The sequence below is a fragment of the Meles meles genome, chromosome 10 (genome assembly GCF_922984935.1).
Source record: "Meles meles chromosome 10, mMelMel3.1 paternal haplotype, whole genome shotgun sequence".
In the NCBI taxonomy this organism is placed as follows: Eukaryota; Metazoa; Chordata; class Mammalia; order Carnivora; family Mustelidae; genus Meles; species Meles meles.
In genome coordinates this window covers 89,696,417-89,723,102 of record NC_060075.1, presented here as the reverse complement: position 1 = coordinate 89,723,102, position 26,686 = coordinate 89,696,417, and the positions used below count along the sequence as shown (strand labels likewise).

The 26,686-nt window shown below is 50.2% G+C and overlaps 1 protein-coding gene across 7 annotated transcripts in view; it reads left to right on the top strand.

The window, feature by feature from the left end:
- Positions 1 to 26,686, top strand: part of ATXN7L1 (ataxin 7 like 1) — a 238,767-nt gene that overhangs the window by 75,472 nt on the left and 136,609 nt on the right. For all 7 annotated transcript variants that reach the window (XM_046020554.1, XM_046020553.1, XM_046020549.1 and 4 more), the window contains one exon: positions 6,911 to 7,015. In XM_046020554.1, the coding sequence (XP_045876510.1) occupies positions 6,911 to 7,015 (105 nt within the window). The remainder of the gene's footprint in view (positions 1 to 6,910; positions 7,016 to 26,686) is intronic.

Genomic DNA, 26,686 nt, shown 5'->3' with positions numbered 1-26,686 from the left:
AAAGGGCGTGGTGGGTTGCAATTACATAAATACAACCTCCATTTTTTTTTTCATTTCATTTTTCACAGTAGTTTTTTGGAGTCTGTGAAAAAGGAAGCATAATTTTTAAATTAAAGGAAATTGTTGTTATAACAGGGTATTAGGGCAATGGCTACCTTGACATTTTTATCATTCCTATAGCAACTAGGGTGGTTTCCCAACCCTGGGCCAGACTTTTGGGGGAAACTGAAGGACATTTTCTGGGGCTTTTTTTTTTAATGGAAACTGAAATTCAGCGTTGTCTGTTCTACTGTCTTCCTTTCCGTGCCGTGGGGTTTTCTCTAGAAGGCAGAGGTATCACCGATGGCTGAGAAGCTGTTCCACTGCCTTCAAAGCAAGTCATCCTCTTGCAGCCTCTCTGTCCAGCCTGCGCTCCCCTCGGCATTCCCACTCGCAGGGGGAAGGCATCAATCCTGACTCACGCCTTCCCAACTTTTTCATCTTCTGAGCTCTCAACCTGTTGTTGCCTCATAATGTCGGAGTCTTGGGCTCTGGAGGGCGTCCGGGGCAAATTCAGAGGCTCACAGCACCTCACTGGATCCCCGGGTCCACACAAACAAATAGTGGGTTGGACGTGTCACCCTGCCTTTTCCGTGATGGCAGCCGTTTTGCGAACGTGAGGACCGTTTGCAGCAGAAGTTCGGACACACACGTGGCTTTGCGTGTCCAAAGGTTCCCCTCAAAAAGCTGTGTATCTGGAGTAAAACGAGGCTCCTATCCCGCCACTTTCTTTTCGGCATTGACTTAAAAGACAGTCAGCCAACGACACCAGGACATGAGAGTCACTGTTTTACTTTCACAGAAACCATTCTGCCTTCTCAAATTGTGCGTCTCCTTGCATCACGGCTGAGTTCTGTCCCCTTCTCCCCCCGTCCTGTGCTGTCTGGGGGTGGAGTGCGTGTAGGGAAGGTGAGGCCGTCCATAAGCAGGCCGAGGGTGCCAGCCGCACGGATAGCGGTTGACAGTCCGCTCTGCCACCAGTGAGCATGTTAGCAGTAGTAAGGAAGGAGTGCCCAGCTTTAAATCTGGGCACTGAGAATGGCCTGCGGTGACCTTATAAGGAGCACTAGGTTAATACCGTGAGTCCATTCTGAGAGTATCCTCCGTGAATAACCCTTAGTAAGGAGGCATTAAGTTGACAGACACTGGAAAGTACTCCAGTAACTTAATTCTCAACCCCTCTCCCGCACTGTGCCAGCCCCTCCCCCTTCTCGCCACCAAACCGTCGTCGGCACATTGTGGCCTCCCTGTGCTCATCGGATACAGGAAGCGATCCACACACCCACCTGGCTCTGTTGTGCGTGGGTTCTTGGGCTCACGATCAGTACCCCAACCATGACTTTATAGTCATGTAGTGATTTCCTCCCAAGTTCACAGAAATCTCTCTGCATCCCACTGTGATAGATGATGAATATACTTTTCTCCGTTTTTGTAATTAGGGAAGTTAGTACAGGGAAGAGTGACCGCAGAATGGCTGCTCGTCAGTGGTTTAAATGTTTACACAGCCTGCTCTCTGAGAGAAGAACCCAGCTCTCTCTGGTTTCGGGTGGACACCGATTCACCCGGTGTGAATACGTACCCCCTGGCTGATTGAAGCTACCAGTGTGCCTCCTCGAATGCTGATATGGGACGATACCATCAGCTCCCGTGAGGGAGTACATGGGCGCCGGCATAAAATTGGCACTAACGATTCAGTTCTGGGCTCCCAACTCCCACGTGACCACTGAGGACCAACTCAGACCTCGGTGAGTCCCCAGTGAACCCTCAGGCGGAGCTCAGCCCCTGACTGCCTGCATTGCCTTGAGAAGTGTTTTTCAGATACTTGGAGTTGTAACCCACTAAGGAGTCCTGAAATTTTGAAATCTCAATGAGTTTTTAAATGAAGTAGAATATAGTAAAACAAAAAGAAATGAGTAAACAGACCTATCGGAGTGTGATGTACATGTTCCAGGGAGAGATGGTGTGGATGGGTGGATAGATGGGTGGGTGGATGGAAGGGTAGATAGGTAGGTAAATAGATAGATGTTTATAGTGGGTTGGGGTTCAGAAACCGAAAAATATTGACCTAGAAGCAAGTGTACCTGTTTTCTGTATCTGCAAAATGGAGCTAATGGAGTTGGCTCCTTCCCTGCTCCCTCAGGCCAGGGACGTGACTGAGGTCACCTCTGTGATTCTGCCCTGGTGGTTCTGGCACCCTCTCTGACCTACAGGTGATCTATTTGCAGGGGCAAAATGAGGCAAAACAGAGGTTTGCCTTTTTCTGTTTGGGAGATGGTTGAACACTGTGTTTGAAACTGGGCAAAGTCTCATCATTTTTGTGCACGTGCTTTTCCTGGAATCCAGCCACAGCCAGAGAGAGAGCCCTCCCAAAGGCTTTTAGCCCTCATCAGTCCATGCACGTGTGCAAATTCTGCAGGTGGCAGGGACCCCCATTCTTCCCAGGAGGTCTCCTGTGAGTGGTCATGAGGGAGACACAAAGGATATGTTGCCTAGAGCAAGGATTGTCCCGATGGAGAAAAAGCTAGTTAGTTCTGGAAAATAGGAGAGATGAGCTCAGTTAAGGATTTCTCTACACTCTCTCCGGGATCCCTGGTGGAAGAAAACACAAGCTTTTATGAGCCATCACAGCAACCCTGTGACCTGTAAGCCCCATTTCAGATGAGGAAACTGACACTCAGAGAGGTTGGGCACCTTCCCTGAGGTTGCAGAGCAATGAGCATTGTACAAAAAATCCCTCCTTCTGACTCCAAGCCTGTGCTCATGCCAGTAACTCCTTCTGAGACTTGGGAAAGCCTCTCAGTCGCCAAGGAGACCCTTCCAAACTGGTTTCTTCATCTGTGAGTTGGGCTTTTGCTCTCTTAAGGAAGGAAGCAGCCCTTGGCTGAGGAGGGGGTATCCCCTTTAGGTAGAGTGTCCTGGCATCTCAGCCCAGTTTACAAATCACCACCCTGGGATCTCAAGCAAACTGCCTTTGTTTCCTTGCCTGGAAAGTGGAGGGGATGGCAACTTTCTAGATGCATTATGAAGGTTAACCAAGGTAATGTTATCACATCACAAAGTTGAGAAGCAGCCATAGTAACCAGTCAACAGTGGCTACCCCTGGGGTGGCCTCCTTGCGGGTGGTTTCACTTTTTCCCTGTTTTCTCATCTTTATTCACTGGTACTCTGCTAAATGCTTGAAAACTGGCTCTCCCAAAGACCAGACCTGATTGGTAGCCTGTGCCCCTTTCCATGGTGTAAATACCCCCACGAAGGCTGATCTCAAGTCCCCACCATGAAACCTCTGAACGAACTGGGGAGAGATGAGCTGGGACAAGCCCACTTCAGCACACCACCGTTGTTCTTCTCAGCCTTGCACCGAATGTGTTGTTTGGGCGGTAAGTTGAGAGAGAGAAAGGAAATTAATGAATAGAATACCTAGCTTCGTGCCGGGCATAGTAGTTTTCAGTTCTGCCCGACCTTCCTACCTCCCCAAGCCAACAGCACAGGGACTGTAATGGCCAGGCTGCCTGAGGCGGTGGTCGTCTGAGAGGCCAAGTGCCCTTATCTCGCCCCCCATCTGCTGGACTCTCAGAACCTGGGCAGCCTGCACAGGAGATTCAGAGATCGGCCAACTGAGGAGTCATCAGGCAGGCAAGCAGGTCCTTTCATTTTCTGTGGGAGACACACTTTTAATCAACATGGGCAAAGTTGAAAGTGCCCAAGAGGAAACCGGGAAAGGTCTCAGTGGAGCGGAGAGCCTGAAGGGGAGCGCACAGTTAAGGGTTTCTCTACACTCTCTCCTGGATCTCACATTCGCGCACACGCACACACCGCTACGGCCAGCCTCTGGCTAGCTGAACTCATGACCAGAGACGAGTGTTTGTACCTTGGAGGTGAGGGGGGAGTTCAGCAGATTTCTGAAGGACTACAGAAGCGGGAGTCCTAAGAGCCCCCCAACAGGTCAGCAGGCATGCACAACAGAGGTGTAGAGGCCACTCGCTCCCCGGAGCCTCCCGGACTCTGCACAGCTTCCCGCACGCATTAGGCACTCAAGACATTTTTGTTCACGCCTGTGTTTTGAATTCATAAATTTCTTCTGTTCCTGCATAGCTTAATCTGTTGCAGAAAGGATGCAAGGCCCCTCGGTAAATGCTTGTCGAACCAGTAAGTCATCAGTCTTAGCCCTCGCCAGCTCCTGGTTTCACATGTTCCCGGACGTAAAATGCAACCACATCTAAATGAGTTGCAAAATGCGAATAAAAGTTACCAGTGATTTTTTTTTTTTAATTTCTTCTGGCTTTTTTGCATTTTTCAAGTGTGTCTTCAAAGAACATGGATCAATTTTGTCATTAAAAAAAAGGACATGTATTATAAAAATAACAGACTATATAATCCAGAGTAGAACCAGCAGTGTCAGCAGTGAAGGAGACAGCCACCCTCCCCACTCTGTGCTGCTTGAACCAGGGGCCCCGGACACGTTGGCTGGGCCCAGCATGGACCTCCTCATGCTTCAGGACACTTGTCACCGCTGGGTTCTCTCCGCCTCTCTTTCCCAGGGCCTCCTGCCCACCAGGCACTGACTCATAACGTTGCCCTGCGGTAACAAGTCTTAGTCAGAAGTGGAAACAGAGGCGAGTCCTCGAGAGGGGAAATAACAGGCCGCGCCCAGGGCCACCGACAAGTGAGAATTTCAGAGGGCCTGCGTCCCCAGCCCCACCCCCACCTCGAGAGGACCTGCTGCAGCCAGAGCCAGCAGCACCTGCACAGGCACACGCCTCCTCCGGGGCAGCGGAGGACTCAGCCCCTTGCCCAGTGACAAACGTGTCTGTTCCACTTCTCTCCGGGCAGTGGGGCTCTTCCGAGGGCGCAGCGCTGAGCGTGCCCCTGGGAAGGCAGCTGCTGGGTGATAAACAAGTTACCCCCGCATCCTGGGCGACCAGGCTTTCCCTGTGATCTAGCCCTGCAGCTGGGGGAACCGTCCTGCGTTTGCGGGGGTTTTGTGAAAGACACAGGTTGAGTCTAGAAGATGAGGCCTTGAGGGGTAAGGAGAGGAAGTTCGGGAGGCTTGCGACGGAAAGCGTGCTCATGCAGACACTGTCTTCTAAGTCCTCCAAGTCCTGTGTCTGCTGCTTTGTGTCCCTGAGCCTTCTGCTCTTTGTGATTCTGGAGCGACTCTAGAGCCAGCGGGCTGAGCGGCATCCCGGCCAGGTGCCTCCAGGGCTCTGTGTGCACCCAGTGGTACTCCAGGGGATGTGACGGTGTCTCCTCAGAACTTTTCTTTCTTTCTTTTTTGACAACTTTTATTCACATACTGTACAAATTCACCCATGAGGGGCGCCCGGGTGGCTTAGTGGGTGAAGTGTCTGCCTTCAGCTCAGGTCATGATCTGAGGGTCCTAGGATTGAGCCCAGTCTGGGGCTCCCTGCTCAGCGAGGAGCGTGCTTCTCCCTCTCTCTCTCTCTCTGTCCCTCCCCCCAGCTTGTGCACGCTCTCTCTCTCTCACTCTCTCTCTGTCAGATAAATAAACTCTTTTAAAAAATAATTCTAATTTTTTGTCTCTAAATTTACCTGCCCTGGACAAATGGAATCCTACAACATGTGGCCTTTTGTGTCTGGCTCTTTTCGCTTCACATAATGTCTTCAAGCGTCATCCAGGATATAACAGGTGTCAGCACTTCCTTTTCATGGCTGAATAGTATTCCTTGATCTGTTTTTATCTGTTCACCGGCTGATGGACATCTGTCTGGGTTGTTCCCACTGTATGGCTGTTGTGAATAATGCTGCTAGGAGCACACATGAACAAGTTTTTGTGTGGACGTATGCATTCATGTCCCTTAGGCAACACCACTGATTTTTTAAGTAAATAGCTGATCGTGTCATTTCTTTGCTCAGAAACCCTCAGTAGCTTCTGTCATTTTTAAAATCAGGTTCCAAATCCTTACCGTCCACAAGCCTTACAGCTTCTGGGCTCTCCCCTTGTTCTGTTCCTCGGAGAACCAAGAGGTTCCTCAGACACACAGCGCTTCCTACCTTGGCAGACCTGGAATCTTCCTCCCCAGCCCTCTGGCCCTTTGTTGAGTCCCCACGCACCTCGAGGTCTCAGCCAAAATACCCCGTGCTCAGGGAAGCCTCTTCAATGCCTCTGACCAGGTTGGGGCCACACACACTCCTGAGACTCTTCCATCCCTCTCCTTAGCATGAACCCCAGGGAGAGCCACATGGTGACTTGTGTGGTGATCTTTGTCTAGTACTTGTCTCTTTTGCCACCGTGCGCTCCAGGAGAGTGGGGCCTTCGTTGGCATTCAGTGGTCCTTCCCGGTACGAGCCCAGTGCCTGGCACTTGGCGCTCGGTAAATATCGGGCAGATGAGTAACTGGTAATGAGGGCAGCAGACAAATCGCTTGTCTGGAGGCGTTGCCATGGGGTCTCCCTCAGGCGGTGGAGAACACAGGCAGCAGCGCTCACTGGCCTCCTGCCCCCCCCAACCTACCTGAGAGACCTCTGCTGAAGTTGGAATGGGCTTGGGGGACCCCCCCACGTCCTCAAATAACTGGAGCCCCGTCAGGTGCCCAGTAGCACGTGGGCTCTCTGTCGGGATGAGGTAACTCCCTACAGCATAGGACCTGGGGCAGCCCCCCACGCTGTCCACACCGAGGGTTACAGCGGTCCACCTCCAGGGGTGACGTGAGGAGGGGGGTCCGTGAGGCTGCAGCTTCTGTGATAGCTGGGAGCCCCGTGAGCATGAGCCGTGTTCCCTTTAGTAAAGATCATTGCCTTTCTATGCGACTCGTTTGAAAAACTATCCTTGAGGAAATTGCAAGAGGAAACTGTAGACCTTCTGAGACTTAATTGCTTTTTTCAAAACACCGTGTTTTCATTTCCCCCACAGATATGCACTTATTTGGCCATTATCCCGCACATGACGACTTCTATCTCGTAGTGTGCAGTGCCTGCAATCAGGCCGTCAAGCCACAGGTTTTCCAGGCGCACTGCGGTAAGTGGACCCCCGCACCCCGCCGCACGTTCGCAGCCGCCGCTCTCCCCGCCACTTTGGCCCCCAGACAGGGTCGGCCCCCTGTGCCTGCCTCAGCCCAAGACATTGAGGAAACTCTTCCTGCGGCTCCGCCTCTACTCCCAGGGGCACTATTTTCTGAGCTGTAGTCCTTCTTCCGAAAGGCTCAGCCCTGTCAGAGCAAAGGAGAGAATACGTGCAACTTGTTTAGGGAAACGGGACCAGATGGCAGCCGTCCGCCCAACCTTCCGGGGGCCTCCCCAAGGTGACCAGAGGAAGGGCAGAGCGGTGGCTTGAGGAATGGCCCCTGCAGCCCGACATCCCTGAACGAGGGGGCCAGACTGAGTCTCCTGGGGTTTCTTCCCCCAGGACGGGCTGGGGCTGAGGGCAGCCGGTGTGGGGGCTCTTGGGGGTGCTGCCCCGAGAAGATGCCTGGTACTTCCCGCCTCGGGTTCAGTTTCTCTGTCTCCAAGAATGCTCTTTGTGTTTGGGAACTTGCTTTCCCTCTGTATCTTTACATCCTTGGTGTCATAGATGCCCTTCGGTAGGTCACCAGCAAACCTAGGCCCCCCTTCAGAGCAGGTGCCACAGACACAGGACAGAGAAAGTCCACGTGACCGCTATGTCAGGAACGCATAAACAGCTGACCTCGGACAGGCAGTCGCTGAACCTCTGGGGATGGAAGTTTCCTTATTGTTGAACGGGGAGTTGGACCAGATGGTTTCCAAAGCTATGAACTCCAGAAGAGGCTTCCCCGATCTTTGTATTTAAGCCCCACTCCCTTTGGGTGAATGTAATGTCTCGCTGCCCCCTTTTTACTGTTGTAGCTCAAAGCACATGAAATATTGTGCCTTAAAAAATCAAAACGATAATAATACTGGGTATGCTTTTGTAAACCACACGTTTCCCTTCTCACACTTGGAATTTCTGGCTCTCTCCCACCCCCTTCAGTTGTCACTGAAATGGGTTTGAAGTCAAGGGAGTTGCCTGTCCCAGCTCTTCAGTTAGTGTGTTTGGGCCTTTAGAATAGTTTTCATGTCTTCTTATATCTATGAATATGTATGTGTATGATAGATTCATATCTAAATATGTATATATACAGTGGGAATATTTCATGTTTTTAATATGTAGACAGAGAATGCAGGATTTAGAGGCACTTTCCAAAACTTCCTTACCTACACAAGGTAGAGAGAGGGCCCAAGGCAAAGGGCCATACAGCGAGCTCTGCGGAGAGGCCCAGTCTCCCGCCATCCCTGCGGCCAGCTCTGTGAGCTTGGTTTCTGCTTGTCCTCCATGAGAGTGATTTCCAGAGGTGCTTCTAGCTCTAACATATTTCCGCTTCTGGTAGGCTGAGCCCGAAAGGAGCAAGTTGTGTACTCGGCATGAGCTCACCTTCTTGCTAAGTGCTCTACAGCGAGGGACCCTCTCTTCCTCCAAGAGGAGAGAAAAGGGCAGGCCTTTCCAAAGGGAAGCTGTCAGAGACCAGAGGTGACACCTACCAGCCAAGGTGACAGGTGGGGGAATGGAAAGCAGAGCAGTGGCGGGAGGATCCCACACAGCTGGTTTGTTCGGTGAATGACCGTGGGATCCGCGTGGCCGATGGCTTCTGTTCGTCTCGGGAAGATGCGGAGGCTAGAGCCCTCCGAATGTGGTGGGCGTTCATTCATTCGCAGGGACTTGCTGCTGTTTTGCACACTGGGGAACGGGAACGGGTGAACGGGACAGATGGGAACAGGACAGATGAAAATCCCATAGGCCATCAAAACCTTCCCTGGGAACTTGATTCACTGGCGGAGTCTGTGATGGAAGGACCTGGGACCCCACCATGCCCTGCAGAATTCTGTCCAAGGCGATGCCTCATCTGGCCAGTGGACGAGGTCTCAAGGGCTTGGCTCCGCTGACGCTCCTGCCTCCCTCTGTTCTAGGCCTTTTGGTTCAAGAGCCAAGTCGAGTTCAGGGGGACAGCCCAGGATTTTGTGGCCATCTTCTCTGAGCGGTGGCAGTAAATGAGTCTGGGGGTTTGGGGTAACTGACCTCGTCACTCAAAGCCCAGACTCCACTGAGCTCCTTGCCAAACGAGCTGACGAGTAGTGGTGGGAACACAACCACAGCTCCGCAGACAGAGGCGGCCAAACCTTGGCTTTCAGGTGTGTGTCCTGCTGATGCACAGCCCGCGCTTATCAGACCGGGAGAATGCAAGGCAGAGCTCGGAGCCACAGCAGTTCTCTGGGCACAGGGAGGAGTTCTCAGTGTCCCTGAGAATTCTTTCAGTGGCGTCATGATACTTCTTTTCTTGATGTTTTATTCCCTCTGACTAGCCTTGCTATTTCCGACAAGTGCACAGGAGGGACATTGTGCTAAGTGCCACGTACTGGGCCGTGCGCTTTCCCGATCTTCGCATGCGTGATCCTCTCAGCAGCCCTGTGCGGCAGATTCCAGTGAGATCCCCGTTTCAAACAGGAGGAGGCTTGGGCTCAGGAGTGCCGTGCCTGCAGTCTCCAAGCGAGGCAGGTGCAGAGCCTGGTTCAGTGCAGGCAGCGTCACTCCAGAGTGAGGGACATGCATCATCGACTTGCTTAGCCCTTGTCCTCACTGCCCCTCGACAGGGGTCCCCTGCCCTCCCCGCCCTGCCCAGACTCCAGGAGCTGCCCGGGTTCACTGGCCGGGTAGCACCTGGGAGTACGGGTCTTTATCCCCTATTTTGTTATCAGAGCTTTGTTTCAAAAGGCATCTCATGGAGAACCCCACCAAAAATATATATGCAAAGGGAAGCCACTGGCGTTGAACTTCCTATAGGGGCTCGAGCCCCGCCTGCCTGGCCTCTCCTGACCCCCAGCCTGCGGAGGTCCATAGGACAGCGTTTGAAATCTGTTGTAATGGGGAGGACATGGGATGGGAGCCAGACAAAGCAATTCATGTTAACTGGGTGACCTTGGGCAGGTCGCCTCTGTCTCTCCACCTGGTCTGCCTCATGGAGTGGTTGGTGCGATATCACTGGCAGGAAGCACCTTCTTGTAGATACCCCCAGAGCACGGGTTCCTCATGGCATCATGTCCCATTGCCCCCAGCTGGACGCTGTTCGTCCCTCCTAGGAGCCACGAGTTCTGTTCTCCTGTGCCACGACCCCTTCTGCCGTGTGCTTTGGTTGTCTGCGGACTGTCTCAGCCCCTCTACCCACCTCTCAGATCTTTTCAGGACCAGGGACGTGTCTTGTCAGCTCTGTATTCCCACGCCCCGAAATGCACCCTTCATCACGGGCGCTGACCCGAGGAAGCTGAGCTGGGGTGCACTGGGAGGGACATTCCTAGAGGCCAGTGCTCCTGGGGCCAAATCCCAGCTCAGCCGTGCCCAGCCCTGAGACCCAGACTTGTCACTTTTTTAAATGACATGGGACTGGATAGGGTGTTCTCTTAGCCCCTTACTCATTCACAGCTTGTGTGACTCAGCTCCTGGATTTTATGGTTACTGGCACGGAGAGCAAGAGATGGGTGTGTAACGATATCCAAGATCTCAATGTCCTGGTTGCTTAAGTTAAAATGAAAAAAGCGCATGATTGTGTGTGTGTGTCTATGTGTGTGTGTGTGCGTGCGCGCACGCGCACCTGTGTGTAAGTATTTAGGCAGTTAGTTCTGGGGACTTTGAAGGTTGATGGTAATGTGAAAAATTGAAAGCCATAGTGGGAAAATCATGAATTTTGGAGTCAGACAGACCTGGGCTAGAATCTGGACTAACATTTAGTGTCTGTGTAATGGTGGGCTAATTGTGTGACCTTTCTGAACCTCCCTGTCCTCTAAAATGAAGGTGATAGTTCTTGCCTCACCCTTACTGTGAGGAAAGGAGATAGAGTAGTTTCCTGGCACATGGTAAGGAAATAAAGAAAGGGTCGCTATTATTGTCAATAAAGTGTGGCTCCTTCTTATTAAGTTGAATGTTTCTTATGAAAAATGGGAAAACCGATTCAGTAAAATGCTTCCTGTCTTCGTTTCTTGCCCTGTCTCGGGGGACGTGAGCACCGAGGTCAGCCTGTAGACATTGGCCTGTGATTCATCTTCAGCCTCGCACACTCTCGGAGGCAAGAATTGTCAGCCTGAAGATGATTACACGGCCAGGAGTCCTGAGGATATGGCCTTATAGATCTGGTTTACGTTCACATAAGGTCCCAGTGTCAGATCCTCTGGAAACGCCATGAAACTCCAGGACCCTCTCTGAGGTCTCTGCCAGGGTCCATCCTGCTTTGGCTGCTTTGCCAATATGGGGTCCCGTGAGTCCCCACTCCCAGGACTCTGCATTCCTGTTTGCTCCTGACTTTGTGCCCCATGCTAATGTCCCAGACATAAAAAGCTGTGCTTTGCGCATGGGGAGGCTCTCTGGGAGCCTGTGTTGGTCCTCTGAGTTCTGTTTCCTGAGTCTGTGCAAGGGTCCTTTCAATGCCTTTTAAACCTCTACCCAGAAGATCTAGAATTTTGAGGGATTGCTCTATTTCTAAAGCCCCTTAGGTGAGTTGATGAGGTGATTTAGGGATAGTCACAGAAAGGGGAAACAGAAGCCTCGCCTTGGAGGCTGTCCAGCCCAAGTTGGAGCTTGATACGCTGCCATGGTGTGATTGGCTTATGGCTGGGAATAGCCTCTCTGGGGTCAGTCTGCTTGGAATCAAGTTCCAGCTCTACCATTTGTTAGCTGTGTGACTTGAGCAGGTTACTTGGCCTCTCTGTGCTTTAGTTTCCTGATGTTTAAAATGGTTAGAGTGGTTTAGCCCATAAGGTGGTTGTAATGATTAAAAGAACTTGGGGCTCCTTGGTGGCTCAGTCAGTGAAGCCTCCGACTCCCATCTCAGCTCAGGTCTTGATCTCAGGATAATGAGTTCAAGCCCCATGTTGGGCATGGAGACTACTTAAAAAAAAAAGAAGAAGAAAAAAAAGAAGAAGTTGCCTTTGGAAAGTAGTTTGTACAATAATTAAACAAATTTTGCTCTAACAAGAAAAAAGTTAAGCTATCGAAAACCAGGCGATAAGCTACAGAGATTTGTAATGAAATCTTGTCCAGGGACTGCCTGGGTGGCTCAGTCAGTTAAGCGTCTGCCATCTGCTCTGGTCATGATCTCAGGGACCTGGGATCGAGCCCCATGATGGGCTCCCTGCTCAGTGGGGAGCCTGCTTCTCCCTCTCCATCTGCTGCTCCCCCTACTTGTACTCGCTGTCTTTCTCTCTCTCTCGAATAAATTAAATCTTTAAAATAAATAAATAAATAAAACAGAGTCGGAGGACGGCATGTGAGACCTTCCTCTTACGTCAGTTGTTGTGGGGCCCTCCCTCCTCCCAGAGACACAGTCGTCACCATCTTTCCCAAAAGAACCCTCTCTCTGTGATACGTGCACACGGGTGCATGTGTGTGCTTGTGCATGTGTGCACGCGTGCACAGGGGTCTTACATGTGTGCACAGGTGTGGATGTAAGCTCAGAACAAGGAGGTGCGAGGTGCCTACCACAGACAAAAAATTTAGTATTACTTTCAGTAGTTGCACACCCTAACAATTTGGAATATTGTAGTCAGCTGAAAAGAAGACTAATAGATTTAAGTAGTATCTTCGTAATGGGGTTGAACAGTAGTTGTAGGATTTGTCCAAATGAAAGGAGTATGATTTTTTGTTTCCTCTCCTTATCTCCAATATATTTGCATAATGAGCTAGTACAGTAAAGCAGAGCTTCTCGCCAGTGACACCGGTCCCGTCGGGGGCTGACTAATTGTCTGTGTTGGGACCCCCTGTGCAGTGTGGGGCACCAAACAGCTTCCCAGACCTCTGTCCACTCGATGCCAGTAGCAGCCACCACCCTCAGTCATGACAGCCAGAACTGTCTCCAGCCACCGCCAGTGTTCCCTAAGGGACAAAAACTGCCCCCGGTTAAAAACGACTCCCATAACATAGAACGCCCCCACGTGTCATCGCATATCCTGTGCTTTTCTATATTTAAATTTTTCTCTGCATGAAAGTGAATGCGTGTGCACATACACACGTAGCCCAGAAATAACTGCCACAGAATATCACACACGGCAGCGTGGAGAAAGTTTACTATTTCGGCTTCCACGGAGCTGGTCACCGGGCTAATTTCCCCGTCACATTTGTATGCCAACCCTAATACAAGCTATCTTCTAGAAGTCCCGAAGCCGCAGTTTCTCCCAGCTCAAACCAAAAAAGGGGAGAAGAGGCCAAAGAAAGAGCACGTCCATAGACACAGATCATTCAGCCACATTTGGTTCCTGCCCTCCACGCAGAGGAGAGCCTCGCAGCCCCACACCCCATGCATCAGACAGAGATAATCCTGGGATGTCACTGCTACTTAAAAAAAAAAAAAAAAAGAATGTATTCGAACCAAAGAACCTAGATGTCATTCAACAGACAAGAGAGGATTAATTTTTCCCCTCTTTCTCAGAGAGGGCTCTTTATTCCCTTCCCTGATTATATTTTTGAATGCCCTTCAAGTAGCTGTTTTGCATGTTGATAGTGAATGCAACAGGATTTAATGAACTGTGAGCTAAAGCAGAGAGGCTGAGCAGGAAAATAAATGAGTGACAGCGACTCACCTCCGTTCCTTGCACGCATGTCCAGATGCCGGTGTGGGTTGGGTCCCAGGAGCGACACAGCCCAGCAGCCCTGCACACGGGAGCCTCATTAAGGAGGTTCCAGGCTTTCCTGCCATTGTTCTTTTCACTTTGGTTGTCTCCGGGTGACCTCTAGTTGAGGAGGAAACACACCATTTGGGCTTCTGAGCCCTAGAGACATTCAGTCCCTCTGAATGTCAGTGCCCCCTGGGCTTCTCAGGAATCATCAGCGACTAATGATCCTAGAGGACTTCCTGTCTGAAGGTGCTTATGTTCACCACACGGAGCACTTGGGTCTGAGTGTCAGTGCAGTTGGATTTGTTTGCTGAGATTACATTTCTGTTGTTGTTACTGTTTGTCATCTTTTATGAGACTGGATTACTTACCCCGGAGAAGTACAAAATAATTAAAGGAAATTGTTCTCATCAAACATAGTCTTTGTCGAGTCTGACAGCATGAATTAATAAGGCTTGGCAAGAGCATGGGAATATGTGCAAACTTTATTTTGTTAGTAGGATTCTCATTTACCTTTAATTTGATGAATGTACCCCAGTCCGGAATGAGATCCTAGACTGGTATGTCTTTGGGGTTCCTTATGATCAGAAGCAGTGTCTGCCATTGTTTCTTCTGATGGCATCTTCCCATCATCCTGGTAAAGTGTGGATCATACACTAGGTCCTCAGGAAATTCCTACAAATCCTACAGAGATCCCTATGGAAAGAAGCAACAGACCGATTAACAAACGGTTATTCTTTAAGTCAAGCATTACATATGCAGGAACCCACAAGTAGGACTGCGTTGTGCTTCAGTTCAAGTGTTTATATTTTGAACTTGCATCTGCCCATGTTATAGTCAATGCTGGGTCTGGAACAGAGCAGGTTGACCTGGTCCCCAACCCAGACTTTTCTTTTTGCTCTGCTAATGGGAAACAAAAATACCAATAACAACTGTGATGATAAAGCTGACGCACGTGGTGAGCCCTCATTATGTGCTAAGCTTTCCGTGTGTTAGCTAATCCTGTCACCAAGTGGTCATATTCTCCCCCTCATACAGCCAAGAAAGGGAAATTCGGAGGGTTTAGGAAATCTGCTCCAGATCCGGCCGATATAAGTGGCAGAACCGGGATTCCAGCCTCTGACTCAAGTCACTTTAACCATGGTCCAGGTGGAACGTTTTGGGCCTGGAGCTCCCTGCAGCACTGTAAGTAGGCTTGGCTACAGAGAGGTCGTCAGGGTCCCCTGTGGGATGTGCACAGGTGCTCTCGGGCAGCTGAGCTCCCTGTCTCTTCCTCACTCACACTGCTGACCTGGTCTGCTGCCTGGCAGAGGTGAGGAACTTGGGCACAGTCTCGGGCACAAGGAAGAAGGGAGGAAGAAATCAGCCCTAGTGAGTGTGTTTCGGAGCCTCAGCCCAGCCTTTGAACAGGCCTTTAAATATCGACAGGTAAAAAGAAGGGAGCTTCTCGTGGTGGTGGAGTGGGTACCATCAGCAGTTCCTGCGTCTATAGGTTCTCCTGTATCTCCAACAAAAGAACCAATCCCTGAGGCCCACAGTCGGCGCTTTCCTCTACACCAACCGAAATTCCCTTTTTGCATGTTTCTGTGAATTAAGTAGAAATCCCAACAAATAAACAGCAGATCTAACAGTTCAGCTCAAATTTAAAGCTAAATCAATAGGATCTTCATAACCTTAGGATTGTTGAATTCATCTTTAATTGAAAAAAAAAAAGTCTACCTTATAATCTCATCAAAGCCTGTTTCTTGAAGGCTGAATCTCGTGGGTCACCTTCAGAGTCGCATGGCTTTGACTCATTCGTTTATTTGAAAAATGTTTACTGAGCACCTGTTAACACGCAGGCATTGTTCTGGTGTCGCGGGTGTCGTGGTGAGCATCACAGACAAGGGCATGGCTTTCTTGAAGCCAACATTCTGGGAGGTTAAATGACATCAACAAAAATACAGTCAAGTCATATAAAGAGCTGGCGGGAGAATGTCCCAGCAGGAGAGGTGGGTGGGGACCAGAAGCGAAGAGCCCTGCAGGCCAGGGCCCAGAGTTTGGGTTTTATTCTGGGTGCGGTGAGTAGACACTGAGGGCATCGAGTGAGGCAAAGACATAATCTGGTTGATATTTTTAGATGATCACTCTGGCGGCTTGGAGCCTGGGAAACCTCCTAGGGACGAATGCAGCGCTGTGCAGATAGAAAAGGATAACTTTGAAGTCCGTTCTGGAAAAGTAACTGACAGAATTTGATGATGGGCCACATTGGAAAAGAGAGGGGTCAACATTTAGGATTAGTTACAGGGCAGAAAAAGCAGCAGAGGATGACAACATGGAAGCCAAGACAGCAGAGCCTTAAGCAGACCCGGTCAAATGCCAAGAGGTTGAGTGAGAGGAGAAAAGAGAAGAAGCCCCTAGATTTGCCACCATAGGCTTTAATTGACCTTGACAATCGCCATCTCAGATGGATCTTGAGGTTTTTTTTTCCCAAGGGCAGGTGACATCATTTTTACATCCCTGATAGACCTCTTTTTAGGCTGACAGAGCCCCAAGTGTTCTATCTGCATTTGTGCTGAGGTCAGCTGCCTCCCAGTCAAATTGTCAGCTCGTTCCTCTGCCCCCAGCATCCCCATGTTCTGTGGGACTGATCACTGTGCAGCAGGGTCACCTGCAAACACCAGCGGATGAGCCATATGCATCCCTGAGTCCCGGTGTGGAGCATATTTCTGGACTTGGTATGCAGTCAGGTAGAAGGAAGGACTCCTCTGATCCCTGTTAGGGTGCCCTTGGCGCCCTCCATTTCACCAGCATTAGCATTCGTCAGGGATATGGGAAGTGCTTGCTGACTTGTCCGTCCCATCTCTTTCTCTCTCTCTCCCTCTCTCCGTCTCTGTCATACACACACACACCAGACCAGGAGTAGTTCCAAGGAGCCAGGACCCCTGTTGTCGCCTGCATTATATTACCTGTATTATATTACCTGCATTAATGATGATGCTGGATACACAGTTGCTGCTCAGGATATGTCTTTGAAAATGAAGGGAGAAGAGAGGGAGGAAGCAAACAACGAGGGAAAATTGGCTTGCTGTTTGTGAAGAAGCCAGATTCCACATGTAAACGAGTACATTCATTTAGAAGACACCACTCCTTGAAGGAGAAGGACCCGCTCTGTTCCAATACGGTTGGAGAGGCAGCATCCGGGGAAACGTCCTTCCTCGCCAGGCAGCTTGGAAGGCTGCTGCTTTGATCCTTGACCACAGCTGATTTCTGGAGGGCTCTCCCCGTAACATGACCCCCGGCTTCTGACTCATCACTGGCTTGTCCTCGCTGTGCGGCTGCCCTGCTCCATTCCTCAGAGCTGTATCAACCAAGGAAAATCAGGGGAACAGTCATCGCTTTATTTAAATCCGAGGAAGGAATGTGGCCAGCACAGATTCAAAAGGTCATTTTGCAATCGTCTGCATCCCGAGCTGTGAGGAGGGCAGCACTTCGCAGGCAGCGGTCCTCCCTGGGGTGGCGAACCCGTACCGTGAAAGCTAGAGCTGCGGCTGGACGCGGATGGGTGCACGCACCCCGGGGGACCTGCGTCTAGATCCCTCCGGAGGTTCGCGGCTGCTCTCCGAGGATTAAAGTGATCTGAGGTCTTGGAGTAAAACACGGGAACATCTCTTTCACTGTGGAGTCTAATCACCGAGTTTATCTTAATCCAGCCGCAAACACGGGGTAACTATCATGGTCATCATCAGGCACTTCTGTTTCCAATAACGTGACCCCAGACACAAACCCACTTCATCTGGTGCCGGAGCAGAGAAACTAAGATTTTTTTTCTTTTTCTCCCCCCCAACCCTGGAGGAGAAACTGGCCGTGGATAGAGTCCACGATCCCCAAACCCTGGGCGCTGTGCCTTCTAACAGAAGGGCATTTGAGGGCGTGGGGATTATACACCATTTTTGCCTCACACCCGGATGCAGGACCCCAGCTGCTGTCAAAGCTCGAAGTCTGCTGAGCACTTGTCCTCTTAGAAGGGCCTCTGGAGTTCTCGTTCAAGGGGCTGGTTCTCAGTGCACGGCAGGGGTCACTGAGAGTCTCCTTACCTCCCAGAGCATCCCATACGAGGAATCCCTGTATAGGTTCACCTCGGGGATGTGAAGGAAGGTTCCAGACCCTCTTGTTTCTAAAGTCAAAGCCCTTCTCCCCTCGTGCATACACTGACTATGGCAGGTTTCTTGTTCCCTCCTCTGGAGGAAGGTGCTGTTAAATTGCAATGGCTTCTTAACAGTTAGTGGCGTCCTGGGATCCAGGGAATCCTGCAGCTCAGGGAGGGCTGCGCCAAGCCAGGCCCCTCGGAAAACTGGGCGCAAGTTAGGCGAAGCAGAAGACTCGAGAGATAAGTGGTCTGCGGGCAGTAACGACTGGAAGCGAGCAAACCGTTCCACGACGATGAATCCTGCTTCATGTGCAATGAATAATAATAACCTTCTTTCCAGAGAAAGTTACCTTTGCTTTACAAAACCGCAGCTGTCGATCTCTGTCCAAGGTGTGGCCTCTGGCAAACCCTGTGATTTGCTTGTCTGTGAGTGTCGTTGATGTGCTTTGCTTTTCTCCCCCAGGAATCACTTCTTCAGGTTCCTGAGCCTCCCGCAGAGGTGCGTGTGGCGGCATCCCTGCTGGGGCCGTGCTGTCCACCCAACTGCACGTAACCCTCTTTGGCAAGTGCCTGCCTCCAGTAGGGGTGCACTGCCTCTGTTCCCATCAGCAAGGTCACCCTGACCCAGGCCCTGACTGACGCCCTTGCTCCGTGACCCACACTACTGTCAGCTCTGGGTGTCCGCTTGATGGTGGCACGACATCCAGAGATATAGTTGATCAGGCTACCACGTGTTTAAGGAAGCAGGGCCTGGATGGCAGGTGCTCTCAGAATCCCAGCCCTGCTTTCCCAGCTGTGCTGTCGGATCCTTACCACGGGTGACATTCACTGTGGGAGCTGGTAGTAGGGCACCTCTGCCCTTGGGACAAACCTGGGCCTCAGCTACTCTTCAGAGAAGGGGGAGCAGTGGTGGTGGTAGTGGGTTTGCCGCTGCTGCGAGGAGCCGGGAGACCCGCGGGGAGGCCTGGAGGTGGAGGGGTTGCCCCGTCAACTGGCCTGCCCGGTGGCCTGTGACATTTGTGCCCCAGGAAACCACCAGGCTGTTTTAACCACAGCCGGTGCACCAGGCACAGTCAGAAGAGCTGCGTCCCCTCTCTCTTATTTTCCATCTTTCTGCCTCCTGCCTCCACTCACCCACAGAATGTACAGACCTGTCAGTAATGCGGTTTGGGCCACGTTGCCCTGCTCCTGCGTACCATCCATTTTCCGTTGTTGGGCAGTTTTCTTTTTAATATTTGTCCCCCCTGGGACGCCTGGGTGGCTCAATCAGTTAAGTGGCTGCCTTTGGCCCAGGTCATGATCCCAGCGTCCTGGGATCGAGTCCCACATCGGGCTTCTTACTCGGTGGGGAGCCTGCTTCTCCCTCTGCCTCTGCCCGCCACTCTGCCTGCCTGTGCTCACTTGCTCTCTCTTTCTCTCTGACAGATAAAAAAATGAAATCATATTAAAAATATATATATATTTGTCCCCTCCGTCAGCTAGCTCTGGAACTGAATTGGGTTGGCAGTGCAGTCCAAGGGACGGAGCATCTGCCTGGTTGGGGTTTTGTCTTGAGGGAGTCCTTGGACGAGACCCTTCCTCCCTGCAGATCATTTTTCAGCAGTGGTTGGCCGTGGAAAAGAACAAACAGGAGGCCCCATACACTCTGTTATCTGCAGTGTTTGCTCGATTCCAGGAGACTGTTCATTGTTAGATGCCACATCAACCGGATAGCACCTTCCCCCAGGTGCCAGTGGCACTTCCAGAACAGTCTCTCCAGCCAGCCCACATCAGTGAGCAGAGGGAGATGGGCGTAGAGTGGGGTGAGCCGGCACAGCCTGGGGAATGAGCCAGGAGCAGCTTCTAGGCTTACATGCTGGGTCATAATTAACCCACGCACATCCCTCTTTTCTTCCAGGACTCCTGTACTTCACCTTCCCCCTGGTGTAGAATTAAGTTCAAAGCACAAAAGAATGAAGTTATCATAGCTCAGGGAGTTTCCTGTTTCTGGTGATAGCCCCTGACAAATGTCATGTAAATTAACGTGGTCCCATAGCAACTTGGCCACACATAGAAGAAGAAAAAAAAAATCACACAACCACCAAGTGGTAATTTAAGAGTGTGGTTTTAGTTTTCAGATGTAAGAATAGTTGGGGGAGGCCTTACTGTGTTTTATTTTTGATTTCTGGTTTAGTTTACGATGGGCAGAGAATATCAGCTCTAAGTTGTCCATTTTAGAACTTACGATATTTCCTTTGTGACTAGTTAGCATGCGATCCTTTTTTTTAATGTGTCATGTGTGATTAGAAAATGTGTTTAACCTCTCTTTTGTATGCAAGTTTCCCTGTATTATTTTGTTCAAATCTTGTATATCCTGAGCATTTTTGTCTGCTTGGTCTGTGATTTCTGAGAACGGGTTTTGGTTGTTGTTTTTTTTTTTTAAGATTTTATTTATTTGTTTGATAGAGAAAGAGAGTGTGTAGGCATGAGCAGTGGGAGGGGCAGATGGAGAGGGAGAAGCAGACTCCATGTGAACAGGGAGCTCAATGGGGGGCTTGATCCCAGGATACCAAGATGATGATTTGAGCAGAAGGCAGACACTTCATCGACTGAGCCACTGAGGCATCCCTCTGAGCTATGGGTCTTAAGTCTCCTACGATGGTTTTAAGTATGTCAGGCTCTCCTGGAACTCGGATAGCTTTTGATTTACAGTTTTGAGACTGTGCTGTTGGGTGCATATAAGTTTATGACACATGTCTTTTTAATGGTGGAGTCTTCATCTCATTAACTTTCCCCTTAGGTCCTATTTTATCTGATTAACTTACTCGATTTTCTTTTGATGAATAAATGTTTGTCTTGTCTCTTTCCAATCTTTTATTTTAAATTCTTTTATTTTTTAAGATTTTATTTATTTATGATAGACAGCAAGAGAATGGAAATGGAGAGGGAGAAGCAGACTTCCCGTAGAGGAGGGAACCCAGTGTGGGGCTCCATCCCAGGACCCTGGATCATGACCTGAGCCAAAGGCAGACGCTTATTGACTGAGCCACCCAGGCATCCCTATTTTCAACTCTTTTGTGTTCTCTTGTCTTAGGCTCCTCTCTTGTAAACAGTTATATAGCTAGCTTTTGTAAAAGTCCAATCTGATAGTGCCTTTTAATAGGCAAGTTTTACCCATTTACATTTATTGTGATTACTTTATATATTTGGACTTATTTCTGTCTTTTAATTTGTGTTTCTGTGTACCTTGCTTTCTGTTTGCTTCTTTGTTCTCCTTTCTATCTTCCATTAGATTAGCAGAGTTTTCTTAACCTTCTTCCCATTTTTTTCTCTGCTAGTTTGGCCAGAATAGATTTTATTTTATATATTAAAAAAATCTATCTATTTATGTGGTGATTGCCATTAAGTTTTTAACATGCATACTGAACAATAATTTTTTTTTCCTAGTAAAGGCTATAATTATCCAGGATTTTGGTGTTCTCAAACAACACAAAGACCTTTGTACACTTTTCTCTTAACTTAAAGTCAACTGGCAATTACAATAAAGAGTTGAAATCCTGGCCCAAAACATTGCCATGCATTCTCAGCCTACTGACTCACAGGCAGATTAGAGGCACCCTGTTTGATTTCTAAAGCATGAACTTTTGGCTAATTCACTCCGTTTTACACCCTGGGGTGCTCTTGGACATCTGTCTAGTTCAAAGTGATACATTCATTCCCAGTCTTTAAAAAAATCTGTCAAGCTCCTGAAAACATTCTGAAGTAGGACTGGACAACAGAGAATTCAGAACCCTTTGCTGTACTGCTAGGCCGTGTTCCCATATGTCCTGTTTGTCATGTGTAATTAATTTTAATGAGAAAATGAAGGGGCCCCCTGCTGACTCCTGCCTTCTTATCCCTTGATTCCCAAACTTTAGTGTGCCTATGAACCCCCCAGGTGTTTGCTCAATGCTAAATTGCTAACATGCAGATTCTGATTGAGTATGTCTGTGTTTCTGATGCCCTTCCAGGTGATGCTGGTGCTTTCAGTCTATAGACCACACTTGAGTAAACAAGTGCTTGGAGAATAGAATTTAACTAGCAAAGTCGGGGTTTCAGTCCTAGGTCAGGGTTCCATGACACCTCACAGACCAGCAGATAGCAGAAGAAATGTGCTTTTCTGAAGTGTTGAGGGGTTTGGGATCATTCAGAGTCTGAAGGTCTCCTTAAAGCCTTCAGGTCTGGCAAAGCCCAGCGTCAGTGCTCATTCTGCACACCGTGAGTCCCCCTCACCCCCGTGGGCTCCGTCTGCCTCCCCTCTGGAGGTCAGCACAGCACATGCTTCAGGTAGACGTAACTCCGTGAGTCAGTGCCCCAAGAAAGAGCCTGCCTGGGGCTGGGGGCAGGTTTCCTGGTAATTTATGTTTAAGACAAGCTTTTAATAGAACTACACTTTTAAATAGTAACCAGAAAAAAAGATTCTCTCTTTTTAACGGGGAGCCATTTATAGGACTCAGCTGTTGAGGCTCAAGGGTAGCATTAGGCTTAAGTTTAATCTTCTGTATACCATAATTTACAGCACTGAGTAAAGCATTGTACGTACAACGATTTCAGTCATTCGCTGTGATAAATAGCTATCGCTCTTGGCGGAACAGAAACACCGTCTCTGCTTTCCACTTATGAATATTGAATGGTCTCAGGCAGGCTTTGGCTATAAGTTTTTAAAGGGGAAATCCCCGCCGATCACAACTTCTCACTAGCCCGAAGTGTAATTTCCCTGCTCCATGCACCCGCCAGCCCTTGATCCGGACGGTGGTTCTGCAACGCGTGTGTCCTGGGGAATATCGCACGGGGCACTTCTGACGGTCCCTAGTGCAAGCCCTGCAGTTTTGCACCACACGTCCCCCTGGTAGTTTGGTAGATTTAACTAGTGGCAGGAAGCCAGTGACAGAGGTCAGGGAAAGAGCTTAAAGGTGATCATCTGATGGAGCAGAAATGCTGTTTGATGCCTCACAGCGAGAGGATGGTGTCAGCTCGGGAAATTGAAACAAATGGGGGCCAAGGGGGACAAGAAAAAGTCAAGATTCTGAATCACTAGGGATCCACTCTTTAGGAGCTCGGAGACACACGTGCGTTCCACCAGACATCCCTTAGTTCAGAGACTTTGTTCCCTGCCGCCAGCCACCTGGGAGGAGGCAAATGGATATTCAAGGATGACACTTGGTAGAGTGACCAGCTTGTCTTGGGAAGTCGCTGGGGCCGTGTCGGCCATTCACCCTAGACTCAGGCTTCCAGAAATTCTCCCCTCAGCCCAGCTCCTTTGCTGTGGGTGAATTTTCTACACTAGGGACTAAAATCCTTACACTGGCACTCATTGATTTGTCTCATGTTTGTGAGCACCCACTGTATGCCACTTGCATTGGGTGGTGAGAGGACTCAAGGGTGAACATGAATAGAGAGGGTGAACAAGTAAAATAGTATCCCTTGGCCTCCTTTTGAATGCCATGACACAGACTGCCTTCCTGTGGCCCATTTGGGAGCGGCCAAATGCCACTTAGCCACAGCATCTCTCTAAGATGATTCCACTGAACACAGAGATTAGAGGCTTCTATTCTCACTACGGCCTTCTGAGGGTGAGCACGTATCTCTGGAAATACCTTCGATTTCTAGAGCATCTTGTCATTTATGAAGCACTCTCCAGTAGTTTCTTCATTCTCACCGTGATAACAACTCACTGAGGGGGACTGGGCGCTGGCTTCCCAGCTCTGGAAGCTCAAAGAAGCTCCGCAACCCTCCGAAGGTCGCTGACTGCTTGCTGCAGAGATGGGGCGAGCACTCAGGACTCCTGAATCTGACCTCAGTGTGTTTTCCGTGGACCGAGACCCCAGGGAAGAAATGCACAGCAGCAGCAAAATATTGGAGGCAAGTGTACCTTTATGAAACTTCCAGCCTCGGCCAGTTTCTAATTCCAGACGGACCGCCAACCGGCGCCTCCCTCTTCTCGCTTTCTCGTCTCCGCTTCACATGGGATCCAAGCTTTCTGTAATAACTACTTGAAAAACAGCCTTACTGTCCTGATTCTGAAGGAATATTATTCAGCCTGCTCATAGGCTAGGATCCATCCTTTCATTTCCTGGCCAGAAGATTCCATCAGAACAAAGTTACGGTCATTTGAGCAGACGCTGAAGGCGTTCGGTTGCGTTCCGCCTGAGAATAAATCCGCTCAGCATTCTGATTAGTTACAACTGGTGATGAGAGAATTGTGTGGGCCAAAAACTCCAAGTATGTGTTTCATGCCTGTAAACCTACTAATGAGAATGGGGTTTGGCAGAAAGCTGGGCTTAGTGTTGCTTGTTAGTATTCTGAGAGCTGGATTATAGACACAGATACAACACAATTTGATCTTGATAGCTTCCCTCATTCCCAGGCCTCAGATAAGTTTGTTAAGCAGGAAGATGAGAGGAAGCAATTGGGAGAGAGAATTAGGTGTGAGTGGCTCAAGAGACCAAACCGTTTAGGACTCCTTGGCAACCGTGCTGTGACCTCCCGCCTCTCTTTGCCCATCTGTGGAATGGGGTTGGTGGTGATGCTCCGAGGTTATTATTAGAAATGAAGACCTTGAAAATGCCTTGGCATGTGACTTGCGCTATAAATACGCTTTGCTGCCATGTGGGAAAGGGAGTTTTTAGCTGCAGTGTACCATGAGGTGAGGCAGGGAACATCAGTCCCTGGCAGTGGGAGCCTTGCCAGAGTCAGGAGAGGTGTGAGGGAGAGGGCCAGGTGCTTGTGTAGGGAAGGAGGACGCAAAGACCGTGCCGCAAACACACACGGCGTGTTCAAAACAAACAAGCACAAAATAAACATTTGAACGCCTGGCCTCAACTTAGAAGCACATAGGGGATTGGAGAGGAGCCTCTGTCCTTTCACATTATGGGCTCTGCGGTCCAGCCCCAGCCACGCACTGAACGCCAGAGGGTTGGGGCTGGGGAAGCAGGAAGACCTAGGCAGACCAGTGGCCGTGTGGAGGTCAGTTGCCGTATTTGGAAGAGGATTGTATTAGGAGAAGCGGCGCAGCTCAGGAAGGAGCCAGTCCCTGAAGCCAAGCTACCTCTGTGTGCTCATGTCTCTCTCTGCTCCTTGCCAGCCAGGGGACCCTCAGCCAGTCCCTCAATCTCTCCACGCCTCTTTCTTCATCCACAAAAGAGGGTGAAATTAGCGCCTGTCTCAGAGGTTGCCAGGAGGATGAAATGAGTCACTGCGAGTGTGGCACTTGCAAGAGCCGCCGGCCTCTGTCCCCGTAAGCATCCTGAGGGCTTCCCCAGCCTTGCGAATTCCGGCGTATGGCAGTGACAGGACACGCACCAGACTGGCTGAGGGGAGTTCACCTCCGGAGGACTGAGGGTGCCGACCATGAATTACGTGCCTGTTGTCAGAGAGGCAGCGTCGGCTGGAAAGAAGAAGGGTCACAGCCAGACGATAACCAGGCTTGGCTGGACCACTGGCTGTATCCACAAAAGCAGATTCCAGTGGCCAGTCTCCTAGAAATTTCTGTCTGTTTATCTCATGCAAGTCTGTCTTTCCCAGAGTCATTCGCTGATACTGTATCTCGGGTCTGGAATCCTACGAAATCATTCCCCTGTTATCTGTGTGCCTCAACAAGGGAAAAATCCCTGTCATCTGGGACTCCTGTCCAATGCCTGCCGCCCTGCCTGCCAGCGGTGTGTGGGCAGCTCTGCTCTCTGCTGCACACGTCTTCAGAATGACGGGATTTCGGGCTTTCAGAGCAAGTGTCTTTAAATCCGCTGGTGAAAGGAGACAGCAGTCATCTGCGGGATGGTGTTTGCCAAAATGTAGCCTCATGACGGGAAGAAGTGACGGCTCCTGGCATGAAACCTGGTTCCCCCTGGGCGTACACCCAGCCTGAACAGCTCCTTTAAAACCAGAAGCAATTTGTCATCTTTTGATTCTCTTCCAGTACTGTCCCTGTCACAGGTAGATAAATGAGGCGGCACATGGGTGTCCCAAGGCAGGAACGTCTAATCCCTGCGGTTTCCCGCGAAGCCGTCACTCCACAGGGATGGAGAGCACAGTGGGGTGGTCCCTGGCCCCAGGATTGTAACCATAAGCAAATTTTTTCATCGCATATCCCATTTCTATGCACGAAATGCTTTCTCAGAACCTCCCAGCCCCCAGCGTGCCAGTGATGGGTGCATTTCTCATTTCAGACTCCTGAAATGAATCATACATTTGTGAGCCCTGCCTCTCATGTCTCTAGTCCCACAGAATGCCACTAATCAAATCAATGTCTCAGCAGAAGCCAGCAAACACCCCTGAATTAGAAAGAGAGAGGGGTGGGGCTTGGTGTTCCAAAAAGCATTGATAATAGAAAGCCAATGGGAAAGGCAGGTGCGTTTCCTTCACCTCAAGTTCCACGCTCCCTGTATGGCCGGAGAGAAACCCCCACGGTCTTCTACACAGCCCGCATGGACCATAGATTTTCTTGGTGGCCTATAACTAAAATCACCAGGTCATTCCCAAGGACGCAATAGGCAGAAGAGGCCTCCGGGGACCTCTTGCTTGCCAAAACACGGGAGACCTGTGACGCCCCTGTAAATAAAGGCTAGTCCTGTGGGCGGATGAACTCCGTGAGCCAGGGCAGGCCTGGTGCCCATGCCAAGGTCTGCATGTGCTGCTCGTCCTGCCAGACAGCTCTGATGTCTTCTGGGGTCATCGGTCACACCCTTCCCCCCTGTGGCTGCCGGAGTCACCGGGCAGCCCCACTCACGAGAGCCCAGGCTTGGCTGGATCAACTCAAGCTCGTCCCTAACCACAGGGAGATCATCTGCCCTGATAGTATTACAGTGAGTCACTGAGCATCCTGGAGGCACCCTGAGAAGAGCAAATGTGGAGCGTTTCCTCAGAGCTGGATCTTCTGAGCGTGGACCAGATTCTCTG